At 42.7% G+C, this 11,315-nt stretch overlaps 1 protein-coding gene across 1 annotated transcript; it reads right to left on the bottom strand.

Annotated features, from left to right (window-relative positions):
* Nucleotides 1–3,308: 3,308 nt before the first annotated feature.
* On the bottom strand, nt 3,309–10,242 carry LOC107390934 (sialic acid synthase). The gene is made up of 6 exons (XM_015967950.3): nt 10,054–10,242; nt 6,643–6,858; nt 6,473–6,572; nt 5,907–6,061; nt 4,702–4,968; nt 3,309–4,580 (listed from the first exon to the last, which is right to left on the bottom strand). The coding sequence occupies exons 1-6, from the start codon at nt 10,183–10,185 to the stop codon at nt 4,380–4,382; spliced, it is 1,071 nt and encodes a 356-aa protein (XP_015823436.1). The 5' UTR covers nt 10,186–10,242; the 3' UTR covers nt 3,309–4,379.
* Nucleotides 10,243–11,315: the final 1,073 nt, after the last annotated feature.

Raw genomic sequence — 11,315 nt, 5'->3', positions numbered from 1 at the left:
ACATACTTGGCGCTGCAGTCTGCTTCCAGCCCATTTCCTGCTTGTTTTAGATCATGAACACAGCTGAGTTGTTTAATTTAGTGATGAATCACTCCTGTAGACATTAAGGGAGGCTGGAGACCTTATAGCTGATTAAGGTGTTGCATAAGTTTTGTTTTTAGTTCTACAAACGGACACTAGGGGGTGCTAAAAGCAAGCCTAAACAACACTAGTTCTCTTTTAAGGATCTCAAGATGCAGTCAAGGAGTAGAGGAAATCTGGTTTGGGAGGAAGTGGAAAAAATAAGCCTGATGTTTTGTTAAAAACATTGTGTTAAGATAAAACAAGAGACGGACAAATTAATCAAAGCCTTGTCCGCTGCAATAATGCCCTTGGACGTGTTTGGACAGAAAAAAGGAGCTCAGCTGAAAAGAAAAGTTCTTCGTTCACTGGCCCAAAGCCCACAAGATTTGGGTGGAGAATGTGGAGCTGAGTCATTTGGAAGGACTTAGAGCTGCTGATACTCCACATTGAAAGTTGAAATGTCTTCTGGTTGCCTCCAATTGGGTGTTTCTTAATGTCCTCCTGGGACAGACTTTAAAACTAAATGTGAGGACAACATATCCCAACATGTCCAATATGGAGAATTCCTTCTCCAGGTCAGGGATGAGGTCCTGCCCTAAGTGGAGGAGTTCAAGTATCTCTGGGTCTTGTTCACGAGTGAGGGAAAGATGGAGTATGAGATCGATAGGCGGATTGGTGCTGCGTCTGCAATGATGCGGGTGTTGTACCGGTCTGTCGTGGTGAAGAGAGAGCTGAGCCGGAGGGCAAAGCTCTCAATTTACCGGTCGTCCTACATTTCTACCCTCCTTGCTTAGGCTACTGCCCCCACGGCCCGACCCCAGATAAGTGGCTGAAAATGGATGGATGGATGGATGGATGGATGGATGGATGGATTAATGGATGGATGGATGGATGGATGGATGGATGGATGGATGGATGGATGGATGGATTAATGGATGGATGGATGGATGGATGGATGGAACATATCCCTTTAGGTCTGGGGACAACCCATTTTCAACCCCCCCATCCCCATTTCAACCAAACCATAAGTGAGTCTTTGGACAGGATGGATGGAAATAAAGTGAAGGGGTCCTGGATCATTTTCTCCATAGCTTCCTCTGATTTTATGAGTGAGTAAAAAAAAGGATTTCATAACCCTCGTGTAGAACGTGTGGAAAAGCAATTATTGTGGAGGGCCATTGTAAGGTGTTCATTCTAAAGAACACTTCAAGTAAAGGACCCTGTTGTCTTTGAGAATTATGTTTTGTCCAAAATTAACCAGAAACTTAAATGTCTCTGATTCAGTCTGACGCATATTTGAACTGATGGACATTTGCTTTTTGTGTAATTTAGTCTCAGGTTACAGTTGCGGCAGGTTGATGCCGCAAGAGAAACTGGCAGCAAACAAGTTCTTTTAACATGGCTTGTTCCTCCTTTTATGATTAAACAAACAGTTTTACGTGATAACAGGATGGGTTTTATAGTCACTAGGCCGTTTGAGCAAATGCTCGTTCTGTTGCCAATCTGATAAATCTTGTTATCTGTGTTTCAGACCTCCCACACCCTCCCAGAGAAGGAAAATGATTTGGCACTATAGTGGATGTGCATTTACCACTGGTCCACTTCGAGTCAACCTGATAAAAGATGGCAGCCATGGCAAGTGACATTAATTAAAGGGACTTTACGGAGTTTTGAATTTTTATGCTCGCGATTGCCCCCTCAGGCCAAAAGCGTAACGGCAGCTTCAATAGTAGGCTCGTGCACGAGGCGCGCATGCTGTACGTGCACACTCCTTAACGAAAATAACAGCTGAGACAGTCCCTTGTGTGTGTGTGTGTGTGTGTGTGTGTGTGTGTGTGTGTGTGTGTGTGTGTGTGTGTGTGTGTGTGTGTGTGTGTGTGTGTGTGTGTGTGTGTGTGTGTGTGTGTGTGTGTGTGTGTGTGTGTGTGTGTGTGTGTGTGTGTGGCCCGGAGGACAGAGGACAGGAGAACGCGCAGCTAATTAATTAAATAATTTGGTTCTGTACCTTTCTCTTCAGCACAGCCGGCAAAGGTTTAAGATGGGTCAGTCCTCCTGCATGCTCAGATCATTCCCTTCCCTTGCTTGAAAAATTGTTCCAAAATGAAAGCTGAACCCACATCTTTTTTTTATCTGTGAATTCAATGCCGTTCGGCGAGTCTCAAATAAAAATGTGGGCATCTTACTGTGAAAAAATATACCATTATTGTAAAAATTTGACTCTAAATAAACTATGTTCACATCCAGATTTGAACCCAAGTCTGCTGCGTGACAGTCCAGCGTCTTACTACATGAGCTAAAGCACCAGTGACATCTTTTAAATGTGTAATATTTATATCCTTGAACACAGCGATCAAAGAACGGTTTGGAGCGAAAATGGCTATTTTGTTGCTAATTTGCAGGAAATATCTAGAAGAAAGTAGCTAAGGGTCCTCAGAAATGTAGCTAGGTTCGTCACTAGGTGTTAGGAACAGCAACAAAGTTGCTGAGTTGGCACTACTCTCTGCTGCTAAAGCTACGGATAGCAAATGCTACAGGCGATGCCTGAGCGTGAACGCGCATGAAGCAGCCTGCTCGACCCGAGCAGCTCTCTTTTTCTGTGATTTTACAGAAAAACAGGCAATCACAGTAAAAATGCCAGGGCTCATTCTACAGGACCAGGGCATTGCAGGAGAATGTATGAAGAAGACATTTATTATTTCTATACATGTCAAACTTCCATAATGCCCCTTTAACAAATATTTGCTCAAGCTAAGTCATTTTAAGGTACTGAGCTATAGTTTTACCACATTTAAATGACTAAAGATTGTGAGACCTTTTGCAACATTACAAACTATTTCTAGAGGATAGCCCATTATTTTGAAGATTTGATGAGGGCTGCACCATCTCAGTCATGTCTAAAGATAAGATGATTTTGTGATGCTCTTTTCTATGGGAATACACACAGGTGTGTGTTCATCAGATGATAATAAAATAAAACTATACACCCTAGAGAAACAGTATGTGATGATTAGCAGCAGGGTTTCTATGTATCCCATGATGATGTGATTTTCTTCAATAAATCTGAATCACAGTCTGAGTAAGGGAAGATAATTTTCAATAAAATAAATTTAACATGAGTTGAGTTGAGCTGAGTTAAAATATCAAAAGTTGCTTTAAGATAAAATTAGAGGGGGAGAGAAAGGAAGAGGAGCAGAGAGGAGAGGAAAAGATTTTCAGATGATGCATAAAACATAATTTAGATGAAATAATGTTTCTTTTGAGCTGTTTTGTGCTTTTAATCTGGTTGGGATGCATATGTCAATGATGAAAAGCAGCTTAAAATGCACAAATCGTGTCTATTTGCATCAAATCACAAATATTCAAACATAATATCAACGTTTACACTTTGAGATTTCCTCAGATTTCCAGAACCTTTTGAATACAAGTTTATATGGATTCACCAATAACTAGTATCTAACCAATCATTTTCTGATGGACTTTGGCACCAGCCAAATCACTTCCATGTAAATGTTTCACTCAGAGCTGAACAAAGAACGTCAATTGTTTTTTTATAGGTTCCTTGTTCCAGAACAGGTCAGAGTTCAGATTTAAATGAGCTCAAACCATAAAAATCAGAGCTGCAACAGGAATAATCAGATGATGAAAGCTAGATGTTGATTTTAAAATTGATGAAATAAAATAAAAATAATAATGAAATACATCTTTTGTTGTCCATGACTTCAAATGGTGTCCTTCTGTTTGGGATTCTGATAGTTTGTCCTAAAGTTGAATTGGTAGCAGCCGGCTGTTTCTCCTCTGATATTATTGAATAGAGAGCCTCTCACACCAATGGTGTTCTGTTGTAAAATGTGCAAGTGCATAATGAGTGGAGGAGCCAGGTAAATGCGGAAGTGTAGTAGTTTGGTGAGACTGTCAACTGGATGGTCCAATCGTTGGTTTCAGGCCGAGCCGTGTTATTGGGGGAGGTTTTTTAGACAAATATGAGAGAATCACTTCATTAATTATTAAAGTATAAAAATAAATACAGAGCCTTGTTGACAGGCATGAAAAAAGTAAACTAGCTTGTTTTGCTAATTCGCTATCATAGCTTTAATGCAAACTGATGTTTCGACTTACCTGAAAGCATCATCCAGCTGTTTTGCAGCACAGCAACAATCCCAACCAGAGTTAGAAACTTCCTTTGATTCATGACTCATGTCAAGAATCTCACCCACACCAAGTAAAATTACCTTCATGTCTCATTTTGACCTTGGACTATATTCTAAACTAAGTAACCTTTAACAATTAGCACCATGTCCAGCATCTTCTGTTCTTCATCATTTATTGCCATACTTGTCCACCACATCAGGCCTGATGCTCTCATCCTCCTCCACGTCCTTTTTCATGGTCTTTCCAACCAGCTTGAAGATGTCCTCAGCTTTGATGCCCATGGGCTCAGCCACCTTCACCCTCAGCATGTCCAGAGTCAGGACCGTCCCTTTGGTAAGCTTTACCTTGGCCACTACAGACTTGCCCAGCTGGACGAAGAGAAATCATTAGCAATCAGATTATTACTATTACTAACATTATTAAATTAATATAATAATTATTACAGTAGAGCTATTGGGATTTTAATCTTCATCCAAGAGTTTAACCAACCTTGGAGTGGCATGATTCCTCAGAGGGGAGCATCTTCTTGATGTTGCTTCCCATTGCTGTTTCCACCAATCGAATGGAGCGAACCAGTTCAGCCAGTTCAGAAGGCTCCAGTGAGGCTGCATGGTCACTTCCTTTCCATGTTTTGTCCAAAGTTACATGACGCTCTATGACCTTTGCGCCCAGAGCCACAGCTGCCACCGATATAGCAATTCCAGACTCGTGGCCGGAATATCCAATGGGAATATCTGGAAACTCCTTTTGGTATTCCTGCAGTCCATAAATGGGTGAGGTCAGACTCAGTTTTAATTATATAAAAAGTCCCATCCTATTTAGCTTTCTGATTTAAGAAAAACAATATCTTCGTTTAAAGTAACACTAGGTACTTTTTCAAAGATTTATCACTGATCTCAGTGATTGTTAGTTAGAAACTTGACCAGTTTCATATTTGACACCACTCTGAAGGCCTCTGCTGATGAAAAACTGTACTTAACAGTTCTCTGGAGTGGGCAGGTGCTCTATAAGGGACGCTCTTTAGCTGCTTTACGGATGTTAGCTGTTATGCTAGCTTTTTCACTTTGCCAACAGGCATAAGAAGAAGAAAAATAAGTAGTTTGCTTGTCAGCTGGCATCATGGCGGAGCCTGGAAGTAACAGAGCAAAGTCTTTGGAGATGAAGCAAAGAGCTAAAACCCAAGTGAAAATTGGCATAGCCTACACTAGTGTGAGGGAGCTAAAGGAGGCTACAAAATGACGAACTGATGGTGACCTGGCTTTTTTGCTAACCTACAACAACCTGTTGCCAAACCAACAACCTGTTAGATTTTATTCCAACAAGTCAGCTATGCCGATGATACTCGAATATATTTATCAATGAAATCTGATGGATTCACTTAGTTAATCAGAATCTGAGCACGTCTTCAAGATAGCTGTAGTGATTTTGGGACATGAGTGACCTGAATACAAAACTATGTAGTTAAGCCCTTACTCTTGATGGGATTAAGCTGACCTCCAGTACAAATCTAAAGGACCTCTGTTTTATTGGATTGGAAGATGTCCTTTTACTTATGTATATTCCGCTTGCGACATGGCTAAAATTCGGTGAACCCTGACAAAAAGCGCTACAGAAAAAATGAGTACATGCATATTTCCTGAATCTCATTTATGTTCATGTATTAACAAAGTTCACAAGAACAATAGTTTATTCACCGGGATCACTCTGAGGTGGACGTCAGCAGGATCCAGAGGGTAGGTGCTGGTGCACTGAAGGATGACAAAGTTTTCATTGTGTTTCTTAATTGTCTTGTAGACTTGACGCATTGTTTCCATGGATTGCATCCCACTGGACACCACCATGGGACGACCTGACACAGACCAGAGAACAGCTGTCTAACCATGTTTTGGGAAAAATGCTAGAATATCTAAAAATATGTATTTAAAAAAATTGTTCCATCCTGGATGGTCTAACAGGAAGTTGACCAACGAGTGGGTGATCTTTACCTCACTTACCAAAACATTTTCCAAAATATTTGAAGACATCATGAAGAAAATTAAGGGGCAACAACCATGTCATTTATGGTGGCAAAATAAATCACAATGTCTTTCGTATGATTTCCCAACACACCAGTAATAGAGGGTCTATGTTTTGTTTTAAACACACAAAAACTCTGTCTGGTGCAATGGTTTAGTTGTGGTTATTCTTGCTCTTGGCCAGATAGTCGTAAATAAGAATGAGTTCTCAGTCAACTCATCTGGTTAAATAAACAAATGCTCACCTTTCTTAGCTGTTTCCTCCAGATAAGGAAAGTTGTTGGTGTCTGCAGAAGCCACTTTGAAGAAAGGCACATTGATTTCATCCAGAAACCTCACTGCCATCTAAGAGACAAGTGTTGTAATCTGGATCCAAACTTCTCAGACCGAGCATCACTAACAAAGGTTTTCTTACCTCATCCATCCCAGAGGCTGTGAAGAAGATCCCCAGCTCTGTGGCATACTTCTGCAGCTCCCTGTACTGCTCATGACTGAACTCAAGGTGACGCTTGTGATCGCCGTAGGTTTTCCCCCAGGAGTTTTTGGAATTGTAAGGGCGCTCCAAGGCTTGCTTGTTAAATCTGCATGCCAAGTTGCTCTTTTGGAATTTGGCACAATCTGCACCACAGTCCTATGGAAGTGGACATTTATGAATGTTGGACGGGATTTCACTGAAACAATATCTTAATAAGAATAGCTTTATTAGTCCCTCAGTGGAGAAATTGCGGTAATGCAGTAATGTAAAAATTGTACCCAATATGTCATCGTTAAACTGTTGACAAAAATATCATTTAATAAAGTAACCAGATCTTGCTGTACTGACATCCATACACCCACATCAAGACACACCCACTCTCATCAAGACACACCCACTCTAATCAGGACACACCCAACCACATCAGGACACACCCACTCTAATCAGGACACACCCACCCTCATCAGGACACATACACTCTCATCAAGACACACCCACTGTCATCAGGACACACCCACCCACATCAAGACATACCCACTCACATCAAGACACACCCACTCACATCTGGACACACCCACTCTCATCAAGACACACCCACTCTAATCAGGACACACCCAACCACATCAGGACACACCCACTCTAATCAGGACACACCCACCCTCATCAGGACACATACACTCTCATCAAGACACACCCACTGTCATCAGGACACACCCACCCACATCAAGACATACCCACTCACATCAAGACACACCCACTCACATCTGGACACACCCACTCTCATCAGGACACACCCACTGACATCAGGACACACCCACCCACATCAAGACATACCCACTCACATCAAGACACACCCACTCACATCTGGACACACCCACTCTCATCAGGACACACCCACTGACATCAGGGCACACCCACTGACATCAAGACACACCCACCAACATCAAGACACACCCACTCACATCTGGGCACACCCACTCTCATCAGGACACACCTACTCACATCAGGACACTCCCACCCACATCAAGACACTCCCACTCACATCAGGACACATCCACCCACATCAAGACACATACACTCTCATCAAGACACACCCACTGTCATCAGGACACACCCACCCACATCAAGACACACCCACTCACGTCAAGACACACCCACTGTCATCAGGACACACCCACCCACATCAAGACACACCCACTCACGTCAAGACATACCCACTCACATCAAGACACACCCACTCACATCAAGACACACCCACTCACATCAGGACACACCCACTCACGTCAAGACACACCCACTGTCATCAGGACACACCCACCCACATCAGGACACACCCACTCACATCAAGACACACCCACTCACATCAGGACACACCCACTCACATCAAGACACACCCACTCACGTCAAGACACACCCACTGTCATCAGGACACACCCACTCACGTCAAGACACACCCACTCACATCAAGACACACCCACTCACATCAAGACACACCCACTCACATCAAGACACACCCGCTCTCATCAGGACACACCCACTCACATCAGGACACACCCACTATCATCAGGACACACCCACTATCATCAAGACACACCCACTCACATCAAGACACACCCGCTCTCATCAGGACACACCCAATCACATCAAAACCCACTGGAAATGTAAATGTAAAAATTATTAAGGTTTAAACAAGGAAAAATAGCCTTATTGTGTGCACTAGATTTTTGTTAATATCGTGAGGATTTTTTTCCGGGAGGGTGTGCGAATCTCCTCATGATTTATGCCAGACAAGAGGAATGCTGCAGAACAGAAAAAGAGAAAATGTGTATACAAGATAGTTCCAATACTGGAGGGATCGGAATATTTCACATGGACTTTTTTAATCTCTATGAATAAAATACAAAAATGCATGGGCAATTTTTTTTCTGTGGCACTATATATCAGAGTATAAACCTGGTACAAGACTGGGGCTTTTTAGGAGCAGCTTTGGTCGGTTACTAATTTCCACTTATTTTTACTGAAATATCATAGAACTGCATTTGCCTAAATGAGGTCTATGAACCATGTACTTACTAAAAAAAAGAGACATTTTTGACCCTATAGACCCATAAATTGTATTTTTTTCACATTCTGAAAATGTGTGACTGAACTTAATCTTATGGCAATCAGCAGAGCTGATTATGTGCAGCATAAAAGCTGCTATTCAAACACTCACTGAACTCGTTTTCGCGTGAAAGAAACCGGTTATGTTTGGAACTTGTTTTAACAACACAAACACATCAGATCGAGCATCACTAACAAAGGCTGCTGCAATAATAATAATGGTTTGGTTGAATAACTATATAAGAAAGAAAGAAAGAAAGAAAGAAAGAAAGAAAGAAAGAAAGAAAGAAAGAAAGAAAGAAAGAAAGAAAGAAAGAAAGAAAGAAAGAAAGAAAGAAAGACGTTCTTTTATAGCAGCAAAAATGTTGATGATCACGTGCCCATCTCCTGTGGACTGACAGATCACCCGAAATGATAATGGCCATCATTGGGATGATAACAACAAATTCGCTCTCTCCTCCAGATGAAGCGCTTTCCTTTCATGAGTTGTTCAGTCTGACTAATGACGACAAGATGGAACATGAGAAAAAATATTAAAGGCAGGCACATCCAGCTTCACCCGCTTCACTCGCTCAATCACGCGGGTTCTGCGTTATCCCGCTACTGAGCGGCTGCTGGTTGCGTGGACTAGGTTCGCTCACCTCTTGCACACAGAGCAGGAAGACACAGACTGTGACCAAGTTGATGGATTAACTTTTTTTTACGTGAAGTAGTTTTTCTTGCTGCATCTCTTTCGCACTTAACGCAGCGGGGGTTTATGGCGCGCGGAGGGAGAGCCACATCCAGACTCCAAGAAGAAATTCAGACGTTCGGATGGTGCGTTTATGGTGCGTCACTAATTCATGTGTGTAAAGTGTTCGTGCGCTCTGGGTCTCCTGCTTGGCGTGTGGGTGGCTCAAAGAAAACAAGTAATGCCCTCAAATAGGTGACTAGAAAATAAAACGAGGGCATACACTACAATGGTTTCGCGAAGCTTCTCGCTGGATAAGCTGATCCACAGAGCTCCAAGGTGCCGTGCGCTCTGCTCAGTTTGGCGCAGCGGTGCGCCGTTTTTGCACTACTGCGCAAAGTGCTCGTCATTGCCCGTTCAAATCTGAAATAAAACCCATCTTCTAAAGCTCATAAACACTCCTGAATTAGATGAGTTGGTTTGATTTTCCTCTTTTCAACAAACCCATCTAAAAGAATGCTTGATATATATTCAGATCGCACAAAATAGTTTAATCTAATTGAAATAAGTTTATTTACCTTTGCCATCTTGATCATCTCCTTGGCAATCTTTATATCCCCTTGATGGTTCTGTCCTATCTCAGCTATGATGAAGCAGGGATGGTTCCCTCCGACCATCCGTCCGGGACAAAGCTCAAAGGTCAGAGGCATTTTGTGAGGGTGGATGAAACAAGTGCAGCTGATTAAAGCAAATGAAAAAGACCGGCTAACCACGATGATGAGCTTTATATATAGCCAAGAACGCCCATTTGCATGACGTCTTTACAAATAGAAAAAAAAAATCTACTCAGAAAGTTTTTAGACTGACAGCACAAATAATTGTCTGCATTTGCTCTTTTTCAAGTCCAAAAACCCCAAAACGCTTTACAATCATTTATTCACCAGCATTGACAGAAAGAAACACATTCCACATTTTGCATTTTTCATAATTATTTATCCTGTTTTATGCTAAAGCATAAAACCTTCTCTGCTTTTACATTTTGGGAACTGGGAGACATTTTATTTTTGAGGATTAGACCTATAAATAGTAAAAAAAAAATTCACGTTCTGGATATTTGTGACTAAACTTAATGTTGTCTTTGCAATCAGCTGAACTCGTGCAGCAAACACTCACAAAACTCGTTTTTTGTGTGTGAAAGAAACCGGTTATGTTTCTGCGCAACTTGTTTTAACAACACAAATACATCTGAAGCGTGGAGCTGCTGCTGCCAGTGGCGGTTCTACATGGAATTGCTCCCTGGGCGAGGCCCCCTTTGAGCGATGTGATTGATAGTGTGATGAACAGAGGACGGAGGCTGCCGAGCTCCGAGGGTGTGGTGATTGGACACCAGCTGGTCCTCGTTGTGGATAACGAGGCCAGGGAGGATAAAGGGGTGACAGACCTACTGAGAGGCGTGCGTGGTCGACTTGTCATTGTGGCATCGGACTTTGGGGGGTGGGGTCGTTCGCAGCTGGTTAGGGCTGCCGGCGACGAAGATAGCCAAACAGGTGGTTAGAGTTCCAGCGTCAGGAGGGAAGGCTGGTCGCCTTCTTTAGACAGCTAGGGCTGGGCTTAGGTGGTGCCAAGACCACGCCGACATCTGCCGCTACGGACTCTGGCAGTGGATTTACTTGTGGACTTACCCGCCGTCCTCGCAAGCTACATCCCGGGGCGTTGGACGGTGCTGGAAGCTCAGACCCCGGGGAGGGGGGTCACACCATCCGTGACAGCTAAGTACCGCTGCTTGTGTGTCTTATGCCGGACTGTGATTTTAGGAGTGGAGACTTTGGCCACAGTATTT

The sequence above is a fragment of the Nothobranchius furzeri genome, chromosome 4 (assembly GCF_043380555.1).
Source record: "Nothobranchius furzeri strain GRZ-AD chromosome 4, NfurGRZ-RIMD1, whole genome shotgun sequence".
Lineage (NCBI taxonomy): Eukaryota > Metazoa > Chordata > Actinopteri > Cyprinodontiformes > Nothobranchiidae > Nothobranchius > Nothobranchius furzeri.
Note: the sequence above shows the minus strand (reverse complement) of the source record. Positions and strands in the feature narration are given on the sequence as shown.